The 23,195-nt window shown below is 45.9% G+C and overlaps 2 protein-coding genes across 8 annotated transcripts in view; both read right to left on the reverse strand.

The window, feature by feature from the left end:
* Nucleotides 1-18,768, reverse strand: part of plch1 (phospholipase C, eta 1) — a 39,798-nt gene extending 21,030 nt beyond the window's left edge. For 4 of the 5 annotated variants that reach the window (XM_029844189.1, XM_029844187.1, XM_029844191.1 and 1 more), the window contains exons 1-7: nucleotides 18,637-18,768; nucleotides 14,809-14,924; nucleotides 3,532-3,678; nucleotides 2,105-2,348; nucleotides 1,866-1,995; nucleotides 419-589; nucleotides 71-164 (exon numbers count right to left, since the gene is read on the reverse strand). In XM_029844189.1, the coding sequence (XP_029700049.1) occupies nucleotides 71-164; nucleotides 419-589; nucleotides 1,866-1,995; nucleotides 2,105-2,348; nucleotides 3,532-3,678; nucleotides 14,809-14,887 (865 nt within the window). In that variant the 5' untranslated portion in view covers nucleotides 14,888-14,924; nucleotides 18,637-18,768. Of the gene's footprint in view, nucleotides 1-70; nucleotides 165-418; nucleotides 590-1,865; nucleotides 1,996-2,104; nucleotides 2,349-3,531; nucleotides 3,679-12,805; nucleotides 13,381-14,808; nucleotides 14,925-18,636 lie in introns of those variants that run through there. The other variant, XM_029844188.1, reaches the window with a different exon arrangement.
* Nucleotides 18,769-18,957: 189 nt separating this feature from the next.
* Nucleotides 18,958-21,888, reverse strand: c18h3orf33 (c18h3orf33 homolog (H. sapiens)). Of its 3 annotated transcripts, none has more exons than XM_011608507.2 (6): nucleotides 21,713-21,888; nucleotides 21,319-21,535; nucleotides 21,096-21,155; nucleotides 20,740-20,899; nucleotides 20,412-20,572; nucleotides 18,958-20,323 (listed from the first exon to the last, which is right to left on the reverse strand). In XM_011608507.2, exons 2-6 carry the CDS (start codon nucleotides 21,433-21,435, stop codon nucleotides 20,063-20,065), a joined length of 759 nt encoding a protein of 252 aa, XP_011606809.2. In that variant the 5' UTR covers nucleotides 21,436-21,535; nucleotides 21,713-21,888; the 3' UTR covers nucleotides 18,958-20,062. The 3 variants fall into 3 exon arrangements, with proteins under 3 accessions (XP_011606809.2, XP_011606810.2, XP_029700233.1); XM_011608508.2 differs by having other exon boundaries at nucleotides 21,614-21,888; XM_029844373.1 differs by having other exon boundaries at nucleotides 18,958-20,320; nucleotides 21,319-21,887.
* Between the last annotated feature and the right edge of the window lie 1,307 nt (nucleotides 21,889-23,195).

Consider the following 23,195-nt stretch of genomic DNA (forward strand, 5'->3'; position numbering starts at 1 on the left):
AGAGAGAGAGTGTGTGTGCGTGTGTGCGCGCGCGTGTGTGTGTGTGTGTGTGTGAGAGAGACGTTGTTACCTTCAATCCCCATCACTCCTTTTTGTTTGTTCTCATCGGCCACCTCAAACTTTTGGATGATCTCCGTAACATACTCTGGAGTAACATTGGTCATCTACATGGGAGAAAGAGGAAACTTGCCGAAGAGACTGACGACTTCACACTTTTACTCACACATCTCGGCGAACACAAAGGACAGTATTGCTTGCTGAGCAGCCCCACTTGCAGACCGTGTGCAAAGCGCTTCAATGTGTGTTAAACTCAATAAATAGCTACCGAAGAAAGAGAGATGAAGAAAAGGGCACCGCTGAGTCGGCAATTTCATGAACAAGGATGGTTAGAGATGGTATCATAAACACGACCTCTGACCTTCTGCTCGTTGCGCAGGAAGTTGGCCAGCTCCTCCACCGTCAGGTGATCCTTCCTGTCGCTGTACGCCATCATCAGCAGGAAGAGGTCGCGTCTCAGGGACATCATCTTGTAGAAGACGGAGAACTCCTCGTATGTCAGCGTGCCCTGCTGGTCGTCCGTGTCAGCTTCCTGTGAGCACGAGGAGGTGTCATCGCAGGCTCAACCTAAGTGCTTTTTAATTATGCTGCATAAAAGGATTTGGAGTGATCCAGACTTTACTTTGACAACCCATAAAAACATTTCGATAAGGAACCAAAAACACGATCCTGGAGTCTTTTCCTATGTGGAGAATGTAGAGAAATACTGGTGTGCATTTCATATCGTCCAAAAAGGACTTCAGGGACACTGTCAGCCTAGATAATTACTCAACTTGTCAAACTTGTGTCTAATCTAGTCTAAAGCTGAATGTTCCAGTCTCAGAATACTCAAGAGAACCCACGTTTCAAATTCTCACCAAAGCACAACTCCATTACCTGAACAGCCATCTTTTTTCTCCATGACCTCATATCCCTGCAACATTTTGCCTGAGGACACGCACGGCGACGTGGCCCGCTGCTCATTCCATCCTGCCACCTCGCTCTGTCTGCTCGCCGGGATCGCGCGTTTCATTTTACCTGAATCTCACAGGGGGCCCATTCGTCTCTGCACCAAATCTAATAATACCAACTAATGCTTCCATCACAGGCCCGTAATGAGCTCAGTGTGTGCACCGGGGACTCCATCACAGGGAGAACCGACACACCAGCTGGGTAAATCACGGCAATGGACTTCATGTGAAACACAAAAATGGAAAACAAAGGCAGGTTGCGGTGTTTTAAGCAGCTGCACAAGCTGTTCAGGTGGCGAGCAGTCGTCAGCAAGCCACTACATGGAAAAAGATAAATTAATGAGATTTCATCTTTGATCGAAATGCGACGCTATCGCCGCCTGCGATGCTCTCATTTTGATTTTGGCATTTCTGGCAAAAAAAAGTTTGAAAAGAAAGTGCTGGAAACCCGGCATTACAGAAACAGAACATTACAGAAAGCGACTGCTCTTTAAAATATTGAAGCTGTCCTCACCTCACGAGCTCATATTTCATCCTCTTTCCCATTAAAGTGCATTATAATATCTAATATTACTTTCATATTTATTTGATATACACAAATTCACATTAAACTTAAAAAATGCATCAGGAATATGACATCAGGGAGATCAAATATTCATTCAAAAGGAATTTAAAATGCTGCTAAGCTATTTTTGATATGTTGTGATGGTCTGACTTGTAAAGCTTTGGTAGGAAGCGATACGTTTTGATGCTACATCCGATTAAAAAATATCTCTTCCGCTTTCTTTGGCAACATATCGAAGCGTCTGGGACAGTTTGGTGCTGACAGTAAATCAAAAATAGCTACTTTCTCGTTACCTGGAACATCTGTTTGACCTTCCTCCGAGGCAGATTCACGTTCAGCTTGTGAAGGAGCTGGTAAATCTCCTCGATGTTCAGGAACCCGTCGCCGTTCTTATCGGCCTCCTCGAACGTCTGTTTCAGCCACGTTCCACAGCGGACATTGAGGAAAAGTGCGGATTCAGCTATTTAGGTTTGCTTTTCCTTTTTCCAAAAAGTCAAATGGCACACTCAAACCAGCAGGGGTTAAAGGATATTGGTCATGCGTGCGCTGCCGCTTGGCCAGCGAGTCTTCATCACTGATCCCGGCCATCAGGTAGCGGAGGCCGGTCACCCAGGTTCTAGCTTCTTCGGCATTTGATGCCACCAGGTCCAGAGATTCCATGTGATTTCCATGGTACACCGTGAAACAGCAGGCCGGGTCAAAGCTGCTGTCTCCGTGGCGATGGAAGACGTCTGACTGACTGCCCTCAGTCACTTTGTAGAGCGAGTCGATGGTGACTGACAGAAAGAGGAAAGACAAGACTGCACAATTAAATTGATAATATGCAGCTCATAAAGCCTCAAATGGCACCATGGGGAGATAACGAGGCCATTTAGACATCTTATCTTTTTGGCTTTTTATATTTCGCTCCTTTGTCTGAATTTGGCTGTTTAACACTCTTAATTCCTCCAAGAGGAAACTGGAACCCCTGACAACAGACACAAGCACGAATCCAGCAAGTCTTGGAGAGCGGTTGATGAAACAGTTTTATACATAAATTGAATGTTTGTTTACGAGCTGAAAAGAACATTTAAAAATGTTGTTTACGGGACATGATTTCATTTCCTTTAGTCTACAAATGTTTTACAAATGCCAACACAGTGGGATTTTTAGAAAGAAAGACCTTCAGGTCCTCTCCTCTCCTCTCCTCTCCTCTCCTCTCCTCTCCTCTCCTCTCCTCTCCTCTCCTCTCCTCTCCTCTCCTCTCCTCTCCTCTCCTCTCCTCTCCTCTCCTCCCCTCTCCTCTTCTTTTCTCTCCTCCCCCTCTCCTCTCCTCTCCCCACGTCTCCTCTCCTCCCCTCTCCTCCTCTCCTCTCCACTCCTCTCCCCACCTCCCCTGCCCTCCCCCTCTCCCCTCCTCTCCGATAGAAGCTCTACAAATATTAAACTAAACTGAATTAATACAATTATAATGTGTATAATGTGCCTGTAGCCTTATTTCTTCCTCCTGGATCGTCTCTTAATTGAGAACCATTGGCATGGAGCTAATGTTGTTAATGAAAACGATGCAATAATTATACATATCAATGTACGGATGCTTTATCTCCCAACCAGCCATTATGCTTGGGAAACACCTATATTAACAAAAATGATTAAAGAATATCGGCCTTGACATTAACCAGTCCAAGACTGCCTTTTCCATAAGCATCTCCCTCCATTCCTCTTCATTATATATAGCAATCTCATCCTGTTACATAAGCTCGAGACTAAAATTGTGCTCCAATATATGACAACTAAAACATATATGAACACACGCATTTATATGCATGGAAATGCTTTACGTGCACTTTGAAAATGAGATCCAAAAATACCATTTGTCTTTCAACACTCACGGTTTGAAGGTGTGCAGCAGTGAGCATCAGCCCATGTACAGTAAGACAGTGTCTGCCTATGCCGCTGCATGAGTGTGCGCATACTCACTCTTGGCCTTCTCGCTCTTGCGTGAGGGCTTCCAGCGGATGCAGGAGCGGTGCTCATCCAGGTAGAACAGTCTCACCAGCCCTTTGGACCCAGCTTTCAGCTTTACCATCTGTGTGCCGGACTGCATCACACACATGCATCGCTCCACTGCAGAGAAGAAGAAGAGGGGCAAAAAAAAAACACTGGGATCAGTGGAGCACTTTATTAAAATGGAGGGAACAGGTGCCTGGCTTTATTCGTATCAGGAGGAAGCGCGGTGAAGTGTCACACAATTAACCCAGCAGCTGATGTGGGTCTGAGTCCAAAAGTGCAACAGAGATGGTACTGTGTGAACACACAGGGTGGCTGTTCTATCAGACGCTAACATCTGCCCGGAGCACCCAAGAGAGCATGAAAACAAGGAGAGAGCTTATAGTGGAGGGAGAACTGATCGGTGGCTATACGTAAACACCATAAATGTATCATTAATGAAATCAAACTAATGCGCTTGTGTGCACACCAACACCACAGACAGTGGAGGGTGTGCCCGCCGAAGATTGGCCCAAGCACCGCATTTAATTTAGCAGCTGCCCTGGACCAAAACACCACAGCCTAATTTCAACTCTGAGGCTAATTAGGAATTAATTATCTGGGGCCAATAAAACAAACACAAAAGCGCATCAGCAGGTCAGGAAAAGTGTATCGGCTCGTTACAGGTCCCAAAAATATGGCTCTGCGTCAAGGTATGAAACTGTGGATGGAGGTAAAACGTGCATAAGACCAGCTTATAGTTTGCAGCGGCCAAGGTTTCTAAACTGGCACAAGCAGAAGAAATAATTTGGCAGCTGCGCGCTGGAGAGCCTGGTGCTGTCCAATCCAGAGATAGGATAAAAGACAAAACTTCAAACTTCTCCCGGCAGCTGTTGGCAGCCACACAGACACATGACAGCAGAGAGACTGTGAGATTTCTATCCTCATTAGAGAAGCGTACGCCCGCGCCTTTTTGTGTGTACGGATGTATGCAATTAGCTAAATGCACAGCACGTCCTCAAAAGGACACAAATAATATGTGTAATAAAATGCATGAAAATTTGTATTTTTAAAGCCCAATAATGACCCAACAGCTGATTTATCACATAGTTACTGATCACTAAATATGGACAATTCACCAGACATGAAACTGGGTCTCTCCAGGTAATTTCTTAAGGTCTCTCCAGGGACTACTAAGTTCTCCAAACAATTTAAAAAGATTACCTCTATATTCCTGCAGTTGCTGAAGAATAATAATATCTATATCTGTATGATAATATCTATATTAAAAGCTAGGTTTGAATCTATCTGAAATGCTACAGCATTGCAGTGAGGTTGAAAACAAAATGGTCAGGAAAAAAACACGATTCCAGATAATAAAGTGATAAAAAACCAGTATGAGCAGCCTTCAAATGCCTGTGAGCAATTACTCGTTTTCAGCAGAAACGACATATTATTATAGCAAAGGAGTATTTCCAGTGATTTAATGTTGTGCTTACATAACGTCTGAGAAAACACAAGAGACGCTGGGAGATTAAAAGCAGCGCTGCTCAAATTCAAAGTGGCTGAGATCAGGATGTATAACGTCCCTGATGGACAGCGTCCTCCCCTGATATATCCAAATACCAATTTATTACACAAAACAGTTTTCAAACATCAACATCGGCTGCAAATACACAACGCGTGTATTGTCAAGACCTGATCTGCAGGACTGATGGAGCTAAAGCACCTATTTAAGTGTGATGGCAGAATGCAGAATTCCTCTGTCCTAAGGACAGGCTCAGCAAACACACATATTTTGCTCTCAATATTTTGTCAGTTCCTGGAGTGGATGCTCACATCCGAGACAGTGTGTCATACACACACACACAAATAGTCTCAGACACACTGCCTGTGGTTCATCGAGGGGCACAAGGAATTACGAACGCACAACATCTGTCCCCAGAGAAGAAATGTTCAGCCATTAACTGCAGTAAAAAATGAATTCAGGATCTGCAGGACCAAGAGAACGTCAGACCCAAAGAGCAGCTACGGCTCGTTGTTTCCAGCTCGTTCCTTCCAGTCTAAACAGGGCTGCTGCGGGATGACTGATTGATCGATCCCTCAGGTTTCAGCCAAGATTAATGGGTCACCTTTCAAAACGGTCGCCTTTCAAAGCTCGGTGTCCTCGCTGCTGTTGTTTTGATGTGGATAGTAAGTAAAGCTGCTCTGTCAAATGAAATCATTCACATTTTGCTGCTGTGTTATTTTTTTTGCTGCTGCTAGGTGCAAATCACTGGAAACTCAAAAGCGATGCTTTCTGACCTTCTTTTCCTCTCCATCCATTTCCTCTTATTGGTTGACTGTTCCTAATTAGGGCTTCAGGGGTCGCTGGAGTTAATCGCAGTGGTCACAGGCTGAGAGGTCACCAGCTCATTGCACTACACACACTTACACACTCACACCAAGGGGCAGTTTACAGTCTCCAACCCGCCTAATGTGTATGTTTTTAGACTGTCTATTTGCTCAATAATTGGCCAAAGAATGGAAAACGAGATGCTGACAAACCCGGAACCTTGCTGAAAGATGAATGCACCAACGGCAGCACCACTGAAACACTCCACCTTCTGTGTCTCCACATGTCACAGAACAGCTAGTGGTTCAACCTCACGATTGAGCAAGGCACCGATGGCCAGATGCTGCACATTAATCTGTTGAGAGCAGCAAACATAATTGGCTACTGACAAAACAAGGTTGACGGCACAAGAAAAACAATTAAACAGAAACAAGAGAACCAACTGCGCCGCATCCTTTATCGCACAAAGCTCCTGATGAATCGCGTCATTATACAGCATCGCCATTACGGCGGGAGAGTCTGATGTGTCCAGTTGATCATCTTCAGCCTGAGCAGGAAAGAAACCCATGATTCAGACTAGACCGTCTCCCTGACAGTCCTTTCAAATGCTTAATTTGTTATAAATCGCACCCGAAATTCCACAGTTCACGATTAATTGAGTGCAGGAGGCTTCTCTCGGTAACCCTAACCCTCCCAGCGAAGCGGCATTAAAGTCTATTTCGGAGAGGGCGTCAGACAGATTTCATAAAAGTGATCTCAAAGTTGTCCATTATTTCCTGCAGCTTCTGTGGAAGCAGGACTAATATTTTCAAGTATGAAGTCTGCATTCATCTTCTATCTCTCAAATTTCTTGGTTCTTGTTTTTCTTCACCGCACTAGTCTCTCCCTGCTGCCTTCCATCCCTGCAGGCGCTGTAGGTGTCAGGCCTGCGCTGCCCCACGAGGAGTCAAACCTCCAGCCCCGTTAAGCTGAAGGTGAAAAGGTATCTGGGTTCATCTCTGCCTGCAAGAGGGGAGCTCTGTCTCGTCATCAGAGATGAGAAGTCATGCGAGTGGCCCTCAGACGAGCAGAAGACGGGTTGGAATTCTATCTCAAAGCTGCATTTGTTCCATTTTGAATGAAGATTTAAACGTTCCCTTTAACGTCAACATCTTTTTCCAGGATCTTTCCTAGAGGATGCTTACAGACGTTGTCTGAATCCCACGTGGCATTTCAATTTCATTTCCAGAAGACAGTTCTACCTACAGTGGTGTGAGCAAAACATCTCCACCGAAGATTCAAAAAAAAAAACAACACACATTTTCTGCGCTGTATGAAAGTGCAGCACTCTGTACTTTTTGCCTCCAAGATGCTTTTAAACCAGAACGAGTCTTTGTGGCGGCGTCCGCTGTTGTGTGTTTGTGTCTCTGTGCGCGTGCGCACATGCACGCGTAAAAAGCTCATCATCTCCGTCGGAGCAGAGCAGGGAGGGCAGATCAAAGCTTTGTCTCGCATCAGACGCCCAATTCAAACACATTTAAATGGGGCGGGCGAGAGTGCCGCCTCTGTGATAGCCTGATGAACAAAGCTCATCCGCACTTAGAACCTTCCGATAATGGCCGCCGCGACCGACACAATCGCCAGATTTATTCATTTATCGTTTTCAATCTCAAACTGTCCTTTTCCATCTCATTGGGAGGGGGAGCTCCTCCAGCGCTGTCTCATTTTAATAATTTTGTTATCACTTAGGGCTAATAATTACAGTCTTGGAGAAGGTGCACATGGAATGCACGTCAGGACTTGGTCTAAAGGTTATGAGTGGATAATAATTTATTCATAACTACATATATTCATATTCAGCAGCATCTGCCTGATCCTTCATGCACTATTCATGGGACATAAGGCACTAGCCGAGTTAGTTAGCCTCCTAACTGAAGAAGCCTTCTGGATAGAAGGCGAAACGTCTTCAAGAGAAGAAACCCAGTCCAGTTGACAGAGAAAACTACCTTGGTTAGCCTCCTAATAAAACGCAACCAGCAAAACAATCAATCTCAAATAGAAGTTGAAGGGGTGGAAAGAATTTTTTTTTTCTTTTTATGGTCTGTTTGCTCCTCTTCTGACCCGAGGGTTGGTTTTCCACTCTCATGTTTAATCGAGGTGTGGTCGAGATGAGACTAACTGAATTACATTTACACGCCATTGATTGCTAAAATGGTCCTGAATCTGTGCACAAACCAGCCAGGTCTTCTCTAGTGTGTAATGAGCAACAGCTCATTAAGAGAAGAGTCCCGCAGGTTCAAAGTTGTGGTAGAAACGGAGACGTTCGATCGCCCAGGGGATATGCTGATACATAAACATGAGCTCCTGCTCCATTCCCGGGATAAAAATAGCCGCAGCGAGCGATGTTTTTGACAGGCAATGTCTTTGTCCATGCGAAAAGGCACAAATTTACTTACCGATCTGCGTTAGCCTGCATTTGTGTGGTACAGCCACTGTGCCACCAACGTCAAAGACAGTACGCGCCAGGAGCGTCGCTACGGTCAACACAGCTGACTTTTCCCTGGGGCTGTACATAAAGTTACCCCGTACTTTATGAGAAGACAGCGGAACGGGACCAAAAAGAGAACAGGTTTCCTCCATCCCCCCCCTTCCAAGACCATCAATGAGAATGTATCGGTTGTCTTCCCGAGATGTGTGCATCCACCTGTGGCCCAAAAATCAGTCGCTTTCGGTTTCCCCTGATTCCGTTTTCTGTCTGTGCCCCAAAAGACAAACGAGATCCTCAGAACCCGTCGCTGGGGATTCCGTGGATCTTGGTCCAGTCTGGCAGCACATCCATTCCCACCTGTCTCTGGGTCACCACCCCTCTGCTGCCTCCTCCTCAGGATTAATCCACCTCCCTCGCAAGGCTGCTCGGATTGTGCTGCGGTGTCAAAACGGCACCTGCAAATTCAGATGGAGCATCCCTGTGTTTTGTTGATTGTTCATGAGGCGGTGAGGAGGACGAGCAGATGGGCGCCCAGCCCCCCCGAAGTCGTGCAGTTCATTAAGGTCAACCAGTGAAATGCAAGGATCAGAGGATGACATAACAGTCATCATAATGCACTACTAAAAGGTTTAATGGGCTGATCTACATGCGCACTTGCAGATGGCACGGGCAACAAAACATCTGTCCTTCTCTTAATGAACAGTCCTTCTGGTTTACACAGCCTAGGCAACCTCCAGGAACCATGGTGCCATGTGGAAAAGACACAGGGCGAATTAATATCGAGATCATTAGTTGAGAATGCTTATTCGACAATGAATCACCCTCTTCTATACCGGTAAATTTTCTGTGAGAACTTCTAAAAGAACCTAGCATCTCTGGGCTTTTGGTGGATGAAAATATATGAGCGTTTTATTGGATTTCTGTCCTGAATCATGCCTAAATCAAAGGCGATTAAGATAAAAAATCATGTAATCCCATCACAGCATCTTTGTGGTTACATCATCCCTTGTTTTGCTCTTTGGGAAATTCACCCCTGCTTATTCAGCGTTGTGCAAACTCAAACTCCCCAAAGCCAACGAAGCTGAAGAACATGTTTATGCCTGGTTTGTTTCCTGCTCTTTTACACAGCTTAGCAAGCGCTGTAGAACTAATGCCGACTGTTCCTCCTCCGACACGTGCGATGATTTGGACTCCCGTGAGGTGCAGATGGTGTTGTATTATTGCTTCAGGCATTTTAGTCAGTGCTTTGCAGATTACAGTCAAACTACGCTGGCTCCGTGCAACAGCGCAAGGCATTAGGATTTTACCATTTTTACGCATCAGTATGGATACCTGTGTGAAAATAGCAACCGTCGCAACATGTTATGGCATGACAGGATGTCTTTTCCTGGCTTCAGATAGTCTGGTGCCTTCTTGAGTGTCTGTGATGAGGTTAAACACCTAGGACGCTCTATCACTGATGATCTTTCTGATGATAGGGACATTTAGAGACACAAGCACACATGTTACTCAGGAAATTTGCCATGTCCTGAGTGCCCATAAAAATAGCATTGTTTAAAGCATAGTGCGCCCCGTTAGCCAGTGGCCATTACCACTACAGGAGAGGACGGAGAGACTTGGTGTGGCATATAGCACAAGCCAGATGTTTGCATGTGTTGGCGTGCCAAGCCACCGCTGTGCTGCGTAACCATATGTACAGATGTAAATCAGCAAAAAGCTTCGTCTCCACACTGACGAGCCCCATGTAGAGCTCAGCCAGGTTTTCCTCTCATTTGTGGCACCAGTGGCCACACTGCCTGTATGTAAATTAGAGATTTGTCGAGTGTTTTGTGCTTTACTTCTGTCTGTTTCCTTTTCTTTTTCTCTGACTTTGGACCGAAGGCGTGTCATGAATAAAATTTGAATTGAATTTTGAAGTTTGCAGGGAGTAAACAGGTTCTATTTAAGATCGACGGCAGAAAAACAGACTGAATCAGTTGTCAGTCAGAGCTAACAGAGATAGACAGGGACACTCGTTTGCACCTTGGGGACAAGCTGGAGGTGCTCTGCCCTGTTTTGCGTATTAGCGATGTTACAGAAAGAGGGAACTGCACATGTGCAAGAGGGATAAACAGACTGCATAGAGGGATAAACAGACTGCATAGAGACAGGAGGAGTCACCCAGTAATTCAATGAAGAAGCAACATTTTCATAAATTTAGAGAAAATAAAGGTGTCAAAGTCTTTGTAACCAAACCTACAAAGGAGGAAATCTCTTATGCTGTTGTGCCTTTTGTTGGAACCCCTGAACCTGAAACTCATTTCCAGGAGTGAGGTCAGAGTCAAAACGGATCAGCTTTTGTCCTTTGCAGCCCACTCTAGCATCGCCAAAACATTATGCAGCAGCACTGTAATTAAGCTTTGACCACATTAAAAAAAAAAAATTTAAAAGCACTTGACTGAGAAAAAAAAGCAACAAATGTGACTATGACCTGAAGCAGAATTTCCGCATTAGTGGATGTCCTCTGTGAGACCCTGTTGCTCACATGTCTACAACAAGACATGTTTAAAATATAAGCCGACTGTCTTTCAATCCACTCAGACGGGCGGACGCTAATTGTGACTGTGTGCATCAGAATGCCTTTGCAGCTCATTACAACTTAATTACAACTTAATTCAATTTAATGGTGTTAAGCTCTGGAATTGCATGACAATACACATGGAAGCATATTTGGCTTTTTGGTCTTACAAACAAACAAAGGCAAAAAAGGGGGTTATGAAGGAAAAACGTCAGGAAATTCAGGGGAAATACACACCCTCATTTGGCACTCGCTTGCTTCACCTAATTAAGAGGACCTTGGGCAACCCTCAGGCTGACAACGCTACAAATGGGTTCCAGGGTTCCCCCGGAGTGCTGAGCCAAGAGCGGCAGAGAATTAAAAATAAACACATGACAACTGCAGCATGATAATGCATTCACCATCGGCAGAGCTGCTGCAGGGGGGCTCCCCGAGTGGAGGGGTTCAGTCCCAACATCAAAGAACCTGCGAGCGTGTGTGAGTGCGCCCTGCTACATCTTTCAAGCCTCTTCTCCTCCATAGACTGGATGGGGAGATTGAGATATAGTATCTTGGGCGGCAGAGCCAGTCTGACATGCAGGCTGTCTGATCTCAAATGCTTTAAAATGACATGTAAGTGAAATGTAAATAAGTAGAGAAGGATGGGGGGGGGGGGGGGGGGGGGGGGGCTGTTCTGAGCCAAGAAGAGCGGAGCTTCTATGTGAGAGTACTTGACTCTTGACTGTAAATTTGATTTTGTGTAAAATCCAGATTTCTGATCAGCACAAATGATAAAGAGCAACAGGAAATGGAATCAGACCGAAAAGGAATTCATAATGATCCATTTTATAAATAGTGAACATAAAGAGATAACATAGATCTCCTGCTCCTGTCGCCCGCTTGTTGTTCCTCTGCCCTGGAGGGACAGAGAGGAAGAAGCAGTGACAAAAGGACAGCGCACACGCTCAGATTTATCATCATTGCATGGGGATCCCACAAGAGGAACCACGCATTTTGGATGGGAAAATTGTTTCTTCCATGTGAGGGAGATTAACAGTCTTCTCCTAACCCCCCCACCCCTGCCGCTGCCTCGCTCTCCTCAAAGGGTTGTGATGGCTGTGCAACTCTGTTTGTTGCCAAAACGAATAAAGAGGAAGGAACCCTGGGCCAGGAAGGCCGGCGGGGGCATTCCGCTCTCACCTCAACACTCACATCGATAAAAGAAAGCAGGCGCCCAGGGGGGTGATGCCTGACAGCTCCACACATTGTGTTTTCTATGTGCCACGGGTGAGCCATATTTCGGGGAGTGGCGGTAATGGCCCTGAGACGTCTGGAGCCATTATTCTGCCATCAAGGCTCAACCTAAAGCTGTTTGACACTGTGTGGTACAAACATGCCCGTCTGGCTGCCTATTTCCCCCAACAATTCAACCTCAGGATGCACCCGTAGAAGCTCGCACTATCACACCAAATGTCTCGGCTTTGCTTTGATTTTCCACGCGGGGGTTTAAGGGATTTTCACATCCACACCTGGGCTGTACGCAAAGAGAAGAGTGAAAAATCAAGAAGCTTTTCTGCCCCCTGGTGAAGGGTGTAAAGGGGGTATTTTCCAATTGAATCAGTTTACAGGAGAATAATTCCCCTCCCACGCATTCAAACCCAAAGGTTCTGTGCACGCTATAGGACACGGACTGAATGTAAATTGAAATGATGTTCAATTACATCTTTCTTCCGCGGCAGCAAGGGGCAGCGTGGGTAAGTGTGGTGGAGCGATGCTAAAATTACGCATCGCTTTCAGCTGCATAAAGATCAGCAGGCACCCAAAGGAATGTGTGCACGACTTCGTGTATTTATGTCCACGTGGGAGAGAAACAGGAAATAACAAGCCAAAATGACCTAAACAAAACGGTAAAAAACAGACCACTTACCCTTCTCTAAACTGAGATTTCTGCAAACTTCAAGTTCTGCCATTTGGGACTGCGCTCACAAGATCCCTCCATGCGTCTTGGACATCATTTTTACCTCCTGATTTTGGGTGAAACGCCTTCAAAGCGTGTCTGACTGCTCCTTTTCTTCATGGTCAACTGAAGCGCGCCATAAAGAACAAACTTACACTTCGAACGATGGGAGGAAAAAACGCACGCGCTCACACAGACGCCCCGCTCCTCAGCGTCTAGCACCTTGCCTAATCTGCTGCGTGGATTCAGCCGTCGAGCAGCTCACATCCAGAGCCCCCTGCGCGCACATCCTCTCCTCTCCTCTCCGCGCAGCGCACGGGTGAGGCGATAAACCGATTTTTCCGCCGACACTGAAACTGGCCGTTAAGAGGCGAGAGCTTTAGACTGGCACTGAGGGAACGAGACTGAGTGAGAGGGCGCCGACCAGGTGGCCACTCTAGGTGAACATTTCATCAGTTTGTTTGTTTTTAATTTCCCGACAGCCTGCTTGGACTCCCCACCGAGACAAACTGGTCTCGCACCAGTTTGGTCTCTGTCAGTTATTCATCGGGAGTCACCATTGCGCTGGCCCATTTTACACTTTTACCCCCCCCCCCCCCCCCCCCCCTCCCCGGGTGTGTGTGTGTGTGTGTGTGCGTGTGCGTGTGCGTGCGTGCACATTCAAACACTGTTTATCTGTGGTAGCGGTTACTTGATTAGTGCGGCTGAAAAAGGATGTTGAAACCCAAACTTACAACAACATATGAGCTCTGTGGTGTGTCTGTGTGTGTGTCTGTGTGTGTGCGTGTGTGTGTGCGTGCGTGCGTGTGTGTGTGTGTGTGTGCGGGCCTGCCTCAATGTGGGGACAAGATTAACCAGTTTGAGAGCAAAGGGAGGAAATTTTGGGACGTGAGGACAGCTTCAAAGGGCTGTTTAAGGGTTGGGACTTGGGTATAGGTTATAGGTATTGGTTCGGGCCAGGTTAGGTGACTGGAGCATGCGTTAAATCAATGAGAGTGTGGAGGGGGGCATGCAGAGGGGACTGACGTAAACTCTTGTGAGATTTGCAAGTACTTGATATTTTGACATGATGGCTTATTTTGAATGACTGCACAGACTGATTAGTGTCCAAACAAATCCAACAGCCAACCTGCTAGTGACTAAAAGACTGGAAATAAGGAGAAGTAAAGCCAAGAGGGAAAAGAGACCCGTTGTTTTCACACTGGTTCCAAGTACGAAGACAGAACACTGTAGGAAATCTGAGATCAGATCAGCCTGATCAGACAGTTTGCTCTCAGATGGATCTGTTCTGTTCCTCATGAAGCCTCGGAAACAAAAGCATGAGGATTTGCCGCCTTTATGAATACATGCACTCATTTCATGCTCAATGAGCCATTCATTTGAGGCTTCACGGTGTTAATCAAAAGAGCACCAAGCAGAAGCCACAGCCGGCCCCGGCACAAACGAAAGAGACCAAACAACGGGTGAAATTTGTATCATCTTTTCTCGGCGCGACAGAGGGAACGTATTGACCAGCGAGTTAATCCATCATTCATAGCAGAGCCGTCAGATCGGCAGGGAAACACTCTCTCACACACGCGTGCGTGCAGTAACTGTCTGGATACTCGAGCTGATGCATCCAAACATTTAACTGCCTGACAGAAACGTCAAAAAGATTTTTGCTTCATCTATTTGGCCCCTGTGATTTATGGGATTCTTTTTTTTTTCAGAGTAACTGCTGTAGTCTGCCGTAAGGCAACAATAAAAATGTAATTTACGGATCTCTTATGTCATAAGACTGAACGTTGCTGGTGTCTCCACATTAAAGATTAGAAATGGGAGGCTTGGTAGTGGAGATGAGTCTCCCCCTACTGTTCTTTCATGTGATTTACAGTAATAGAACGAACGTTTTTCTTCGTGTGTGTGTGTGTGTGTGTGTGTGTGTGTGTGTGTGTGTGTGTGTGTGTGTGTGTGTGTGTGTGTGTGTTATTTACCGTGAAAGCTGCTGTTGTTTGATAGGAAGTGCCTGCGATACTGAGGCTCTCCTTTCCTGCTCACCACCCTGGAGCTCATGGTGGGAGGACGATGGACACGCCGGAAAAAAAACAATCTGGAAATAAAAAGAGCATTAAATTGAGTGATTTCTACTACAATCAAAAAATATCCAGATGTTTACATTCTACTACATGCATAGAGAAAGCTAAATTACAGAGGGTGTAGGTGAAATTCTGGCAAGAGTCATAAATTCCTTCTGGCCTTTGGGCTGGATTTAACCAAGTAAACCCTGACTTTAAAGGTTTAAGTTGCTTGTTATTAGTCCAACAGCATTCTTCTGAAAATCCAATGATCATAATGATAGAAATAAAACTATTTTTAGGCAGAGAAAAGCGGAAACAAGAATACTTTCCCCACTTTACTCTACACATTTGATGCCCTTTGACCTTTGCTTCCCCATTAATCTTCTTTCCCTTTCTCCTTGCTATAATATCCGGATTCCCAATTTCCCCCCACGTCCTCCTCTTCCTCCTCTTCAGTTATCCACACCCCCCCACAGAAACCCACTCCTGAACATCCCCACACCTGTTGTTCTCCTGCCTGTGATTTATGACCTCCCGCTGAGAATCTCTCCCTTGATTTCTCAGAGGATGAAGGCCCAGTAAACAGCGAGGAGCCTCTGTGACAGCTACAGGCGCCACGGCGCCAAAAGCTGACCTGGGGAGTCCAAACACGGGTCAAGTATCTCGGAGGTGAAAGTGCTTTCCTCTGACCCTGCCCAAACCCCATTTTAAGAGACAGTGAGTGATGACGCTTATGTTTATTGCTGAGCATATGTTCCCCCACATGTCACACTTGGGGGGGGGGGGGGGGTCCGTTGGGGTCCGTTGGGGTCTGCCTGCTCTCCTGTTCTGTCCTTGATCTCTTCTCTCGGTGGGAGGAAGGTGGGAGACGTGGGAGGCGCTGTTCATTGCTGATCCAGCAGCTCCTTGTTGCATAATCGCAGTATAATGCTTCTAATTTAGAGTTTGTTTTCACAACAGAGTCCAAATCAGAGCAGAGGAGCATAAACGGACCGCTTACAAGACAGTCCAGCCAGACTGGATGATCCGCTGATGTCTCCCCCAGCTTCAGTGTTGCTGTATCATAGCGAGCACAAAACACTTGGATTCACATTTGTCTCAGGTCAGCGGTTTATAAGCAACACAAGGATGCTGTTATTTTGGCTCCAAGCGTTGACTGACAGGAGCGGTGCTGTTTTTGGGAAGCTGTATGGACAAACAGCAAACAATAAAATGCTACAAGGCCCCCGCTTTCCTCATACTTCCATGCGCGACAGCAGTAATGCAATAAGGCAGATGCTGCCCAAAGCTGAAAGTCTAAAGTGTGGGCCTTAGAATAAAGTCCAGTATAGGCTCACATCCAAACAAAAACCAATACAGGTAAATAATACTGTGATCGTGTGATAACGGGGCTGTTATAACTGTATCTATGTATTTAACAATGGCCGTCTCAGGACAGGCAGACAATGAGAGCAGCATCTGTCACCCTGTACTGACATACGCCAGACAGCTTTCTGTTCAGACGTGCTTTAAGAGATCAAGGTCAGTTGCTCTATTTCACGTCGCCAGCTGCCGTAAAAGCTAAGTGATCATTACACATTCATCGATATCCGCGTCAGCTGGCGGCGCCGCGTATTTTCCCCCACGTTCCATCGCTACGCAGGTCAAATCTGCAGTTAGTGTGTAGGCTGATGAGTAGCTTAATGCTGCTGTTTCCAGACCTGATTTTGAACACTCCCATCACCAAACAGATACCTTCAAAACCTCAGCAATAAAGTCAAAAGGAAAACAAGCCTTTAGCGTCTGAATTACATGTGTTTGCATTCTGGGCGTGTGAGTATTTACACATTAACAGAGCTGTTCTCATCAGAGGGGGCGTTTAGAACGTCTGCAGCATTAGCGATGCAACAGTCGAGATTATATATATGTATATGACATGTAGAGATTTAGGAAGACCTCTGAAAGGTTCTCTGTGTGAGCAAAGTCACAAGATGCTGTTTAATGTGGTTGTAACAGAAGCTCTGTCCAATTAAAGGACACCATCAGGGAGAAAGCTGCTAGTATAGGATGTCCTTTTCCTTGAAATGTTGTTTTCTTTTTATTTTACCCCACCAGAGGTGTGTGAGCAGCAAGAAAACATCGTATATTTGGAGGTTTTACTGTTTGGCAGAAGTTGTTTTGTGAGAGGACGGAGAGAGAAAACCCGACCAACCTTTGTTGCATTCAACAAACTGAGAAAGCTGCAACTGAGAATAAAGAATTGCTTTTTGTATTGCAGGGGTTTGATTAACTGACCCGTTTGTTAAGGCGACATCCATTTCTGCTGGATTTGAACATGAATGAACACGTTATCCTTTAGAAATGTTTAACTATAAACCAAACTAAAATCTGACAATTATAAAATACTCTGCACTCTAAATGAGCATGTTCCAGAATGAAAGATGAAAGAGAGGCTGTAAAATCTAAACCGCCTGGCCAGACGAGTCTCTGCGAGCTGATAAGGAGACAGAGGGACCCTCGGGGTCGCGGGAGGTCACAGTTGCGTCACTGGCCGAGTTTGTCTGGAGACCCACGCGACGGAGCTGCGAAAGCAAAACCACAAAAACAAAAGAGGATCTGTCGGTCTTCGATCGGGGAGGGTTTCCATGTAACGATCAGACGCGAGTCAGGACAACACACCAGTGTTCCTGAAATGCCCTGATTTACTTTTGATTTGTGTTGCCGCATGTATGTGTGCGAGTGGTGGGGTGAAACTGAGTCACATGGTCACATGTCAGCTCCCCCTTTTCCAGCGGAGACCCCCACTCCTCGGATTCAAAGTCATTTGGAGCATTTTGTTCTGTCCTTTAGAAATATATAAGCTGAGTTCCGGAGGTTCTGACCCTCATACATACAGTAGGTGCACAATAAGTCATTCAATCCCAACCAACCCCCCCCCCCCCCCGTTTCTTGTCTCATTACTTCCCACTGAGAAACTTCAATTATTCACGTAGGATCACAGCGCCCATAGAGAGTCGGGTTACCACTCCTACAACTCGACACCAGCAAGCCGATACGCTGCTCACAATGCTGCGAGTCACAGAGTAACAAGGGAGTCGCTTTTCGGGCGATAAATTCCATTACACACCCACCCACACGCGGAATATCTGGCTTACGCTGGAGATAAACCCGTGATTATGGGAAAAGTGGATGAAATGTGTGCCCAGGTGAGTCTGGGAAATGAGGAATTTAAAGATTCCCACAGAATCAACCCAAAACTGCTCACACCAGAGGGTGACAAGGCCAAAACATGAAAGCCCACCTTTCCAGGGGTGTCCTGACAGCTGTCTGCCTCTTTAAATCCTTCTGTCCTTCACACCCAATCTCTCTCTACCACTCAAATCAAATCAAGAAGTCCCAGGGGACCCGGCTCTGAGATGGGGGGGGGGGGGGCATCTCTTTCTCACTGGGATGGCTACTGGCTGAGAGCAATAAAGGCCTTTGTTAAACTGCTCTGCTGCAAGTCTCAGTTGTTACAGTACAAAAGGAAGGAGTTGAGGAACAGTGAAAATGTCTCGGCAGTCACACAGCCATACAGGGAAAAATCAGGTTGGAATGTCGAGTTTTCCATCTACACTTGATTGACAGGTGCACATCTGCACCGTTTACAGCATCCCGGCAACCGAAACCCAAAGTGGCAACTTTAGAATAATCTGTACATCATGTGGTCGACCTGTCACACTCCGTTTCTGTAAATAAGTGTCAGACCTTCACATGCTCACTTACTTCTGTCACTTCAGTTTCAGGTTGTAAAACCAGTTTCCTCGCTGCACTCTCTCACTGCAGCAGCAGCGGCGGTCCTCGGGGTGTCAGGCGTCCACGCCGCATGGCGCAAATGCGATGTTGTCTACAAATCCCGGAGGTTAAAGGGAAGGAGAGGATCCCAAGAGTTTCAGTGGTGTGGGCAACTACCCACCACTCCAGCAGGCACAGCGCCTTTTCAAATGACTGCTACTGGTGCAAGACCAGTGGGGTGGGGGAAAAGCTGGACTGGAGCTGGAGCGGAGTTCAATTAAAAACAATCTGAACAAATGACTGACTCGCTCATTTAATGTCTTTTGAAGAGAAATTTATTATGTTGGCTGATGAAAAATCTTTTCTGAATCATTTCCATCAGGTTGAATTTAAGATTGACTCTATTTTACCAACAATAGCTAATTAAATTCTGGGAGTGAGGATATTTCAGATAGCTCCCTCTCCTTTGACAAATCGCTATCATACTTTTTCCCTCTTCTCTATCTTGATCGCTCCATCTGGTGGGATGCAGAAAGCCAATGCCACTCATCTCCCGGGACGCCACTCTGCCGTGGTTTACCTCCCACCCCTCCCCTGGGTGACAGTCCAAAGTCTGGCAGTGGCCACCAGCCAGAAATGCACCTTACAATTTAAACCAGCCCACCAATCAGGAGCCTCTCCCTGCCCCAACAGTTGCTGCTAACATTTGCACAACAAAAGAAAGGCGAGTCGATTCATCGGCCCACCCCTTTCCTGCGGTCCCCTTCCACCCCGACTCCTCCTCAGCTGCCTTTGTGCTTCGGCCCCCCCCGCTGAGATCTCCCCCTCCAGCCCTGGTGACCCTCCTCTCCTTCGTGCACCGAACCCCTGAGAGGACGCGTGCTCCTTCCTACCGCGGTTGTGTGATGAATGATCACAATCACATGAGCGTAACCCAGCAAACACGGCTCCTCTGTAGGTTATCAGCAGGTGACACACACTTCCTGGACAAAGAATAAACAGCTTGACAGCTTTTTATGGGGGTATTATTAGACACACTTTTCTGTCCAGTTTCTTCGCTTCAGTGGGCTGATGTTGTCATGTTGGAGCCTAAATTCCCCCGACACAGAGGTGCTTAAACCCCCCACTCCTGGCTCCCAAGGGTCTTCACACTGGCCAATATAGAGTTTAGCCTTTGCCTCGCTTTGTGTTTCACAGTGGACGTTTCTATGGCAACGGCAATCTATAGAGGGACAATTGCCCATCTCCATTTTAAGTACCATTAACATACCCTGCCCCCGTCTGGTGCGAGTGAGGCGTCCGTGCACACTCATAAACACACACATCAACAGGGAACTTTGTGTGTAGCTTTAAAAAGATCCGAACAAAGTCAAAGTAAAGAAAATCAGTATTCAAGTGGGGGGAAAAAGTCTGCGTCTCATCCTGTCTTCTGAAAGATTCTCCTCATCATTCTGATGACGCTGCTGTCCAGGATTGCTCTGGAGACTCTCTCCCATGTGCTGTCCCGCTGCCACAGGCCCCGCCCCTTCCTCTCGGCTTTGACCTCTGCCCTGTGCAGCCGCTTGTGGAGATGCCAGTAGATGCGAGAGTCTGTCCGGACCCCGACGACGGGCGTGGTGCGGGCTAGGCCGAGCCAGAGAAGCTCTTCATTCACACAGCGGCCCCACACTGACCCCTGCTGGACATGAAAGGGAAGGCAAGTGATGCAAACTTTAAAAACACAGTAGGAACGTCGGCTGCAGCATCTCAGTCGACCACCGCCTCACCTGGCTGCGACGGACCAGGCAGTGCAGCATGTCGTCCTCCCGGCTGATGAGCTTCAGCCAGACGGTCTGAGCAGGAGCCAGGTTCTCCTGGAGCCACACTCTGCCCTCTGGGGTCAACTCCACGCCTGCAAGGTGCACCAGTATGGAGGACGAGTCCACCCCTAGGGAGGATGACATCTTTGACAACAGAACTTTTCAAACTGGTTTGGTGTTATTTTCAAACATGCTTCACTGTGAAGTTGCTGGTGGAGCAACCTGTTAAAGTTAAATGCTAACAAACCAACGCTGCAGATTAGCTAGCCCGTCACTTGTGTTTGGAAGTCTATACCTTTGACCTTTGACAGTAATGGCGAGAGGACAGGCAGGTATACGGGGACGTGTTCCACCTCCACCCCTCTGTCTGAGACAGAGCGGACTCTCCCTCTGAGGCTGACGTTCCTCTCGATAAAACGGGCGGGAATCTCAGAGGCGGCTCGAAACCTGGTTGTCTAAATAGGCGAAGACACGCGAGGGCAATATTTAATAAAACAACATGATTCAACTTAAAACAACATGATTTACAGCATATGGGGGTAAAGTTTTGTCCTATTGAATCCATTTGAGTCCACATTAACTTTGAACAATAATATTTTTATGTTGCTATAAGTGGTATTGAACACCGATCTGGCAGTTTTTGTCTCTCACCAGTTTGAGGCTTCTCACTATCACAACAATCCCTGTGGCTGCCAGCACGGTGCTGATGTTCTGTCAGAGAGACACACAGAGACAGAGATGATGTCCAGGTGGACAATTCTGACAGGTGTCAATCAGTAAGATGCCATAATGCAGACTGGGGACAACTGGGGATGTCTCGGTCAACACTGGCTCACATCAGCAGATGGAAACTGGGAGACAAAACACTTCCTACCCTCACAAATGTTAAGTTATCATCCACAAAGTGGGAGATCGTGGACACGATGTTTCCCTGGTCTCTCCGATCCTGCTGGTCGTCTCTTCCTCTGCGGGGCTCCGGCATGTTGTTCATATAATAGATGTATTTTCATAGATTTAGCGTTGACTGGGGAGAAAGGTGCCTATAGCGCCGCCATCTTGGTACAGGGTTAGACGCTGCTGTTTACGGACATCTACGAATATCAAAGTAGAATTATTCGCTGAATTTGGGAACAACGTCCAAACTGTTTGTTTTGTTGAAAGCTTCACACCTGTAGATGTTACAGGGTGTTTGAGTATTTTTTTTTAAAGCTGATTTTACGACCCAAATACAAATTCTACTTAATCTTATCAGCAGACGAGCTTCTTACAAAACTGTTCAAAGACTCAGGACTTCTGCGACGCAAATGGATGCTCTAATATCGGACCACACGGATCAAATTTTGTGGGATCACTTTTGACAGGTAAAATGTAAGTAACTGACAATACTGCTGCGTCCGATCAGAACCCGGAAACCGATCTGAACCTGGTCGGTTCTGCGCATGCGTTATTCTGTGCGCATGCGCGGACATTTTTACGTCACGATTTCTCCCGTATTTCATTTAAATACTTTTTTCTATGCACGAAAAAGTTGCGATATACTGTTTAAACTGGTTGAAACGTCACCTGATTTGTTTTTTGCTTTAAAATTTACATTTGTAATTGTGAGATTCGGCTGGAGATCAAACAAGATCAAATGTGAATATATATAGCTAAAATAATACCATAGTAGTTATTATTATAGTATTATTGTAGTAATAAACGCCAAAAAAAATCATAAACGATCTTTTCTTGTAAAAAGATAATTTATAGAAAACATCATTTGTCCGTTTTTATCCTTATGAAGTGAAGATCAAGAATATTTTAGAAAACACTCACATAAAAAGATGTTGTATAAACTGACCTTTAACCTTAGAGAAGACCCCCCCCCCCCCCCCCCAGTGAGAGGTCCCTCATCAGCCACATATTGACCTTTTTGCTTAATTATCCAATAATGACTATTAAGATTACGATTGTTTCCATTCTCATCAATCAGACCTGAATTTTCCGGAGGAATGTTGTCAAGTTCTGTCACGTTTCTCCAAATTCAATAATCCTGCTCGTTAATTGGTGGCCAACAGGGACAAAGGCTTTATAAAACAAACAAACAAATATAGAACTGGTGACATTATTGGTTCTGTTTCAGGCACAAAGAACGCCCATCAATAATTTCACTTGACCCAGGCTTTGATCTTTTGGCAAAGATTAAAGAAAATATATTTCTGGGATTAATCAATAGACTCAATAGATTCACAATTTTATTTAAAAAATGAATAAAAACGGGGCGGAGGGGGGTAAATATAGAAAAGGGAAACAAAATTAACAAATTTGAAAATGGGAGTAGGAAGAAAGAAGCACCTTTTATGCCCCTTATACACTCACACGCTGCAAAATAATTATAATAAAATAAATAAGAAATATAAACTATATGTCAATATAGTCCTCCTATACATATTCTACGTGAACATCCTTATAAATATACGTCCCTCTCCACACATCCATGCTGCAAATATCATCTAAATCTGCAACATATAGCGGATGCTGATCAAATCCATCGATTTAACGGCACCAGATCACTTCTAGATCATTATTGCTGGACAGTCACCAGGCCAGGCTGACTTTTAATGCCATCAACCTTTAACTTTGCCTCTTTTTGTTGAGGATCTTGTTTCTGTCCGTCTGTGGATCATATTTCCTCCACGCTCCGCCGGATCCGCCTCTCTGGGGGGGGGCACATGAGGGGAAGTGGGGGCTGTTGGGTAAAGTCTCCTCCCT

Source organism: Takifugu rubripes, chromosome 11, assembly GCF_901000725.2.
Source record: "Takifugu rubripes chromosome 11, fTakRub1.2, whole genome shotgun sequence".
Lineage (NCBI taxonomy): Eukaryota > Metazoa > Chordata > Actinopteri > Tetraodontiformes > Tetraodontidae > Takifugu > Takifugu rubripes.

Excerpts from the sequence above, each read along its gene's own strand:
- c18h3orf33 (XM_011608507.2), bottom strand. The coding sequence starts at position 21,435 with ATGAACAACATGCCGGAGCCCCGCAGAGGAAGAGACGACCAGCAGGAT. Across the intron at positions 20,573-20,739 it reads ATTACTGTCAAAGGTCAAAG|GGGTGGACTCGTCCTCCATA; the intron begins GTATAGACTTCC and ends CATCCTCCCTAG. Across the intron at positions 20,324-20,411 it reads GCCTGGTCCGTCGCAGCCAG|CAGGGGTCAGTGTGGGGCCG; the intron begins GTGAGGCGGTGG and ends TTTCATGTCCAG.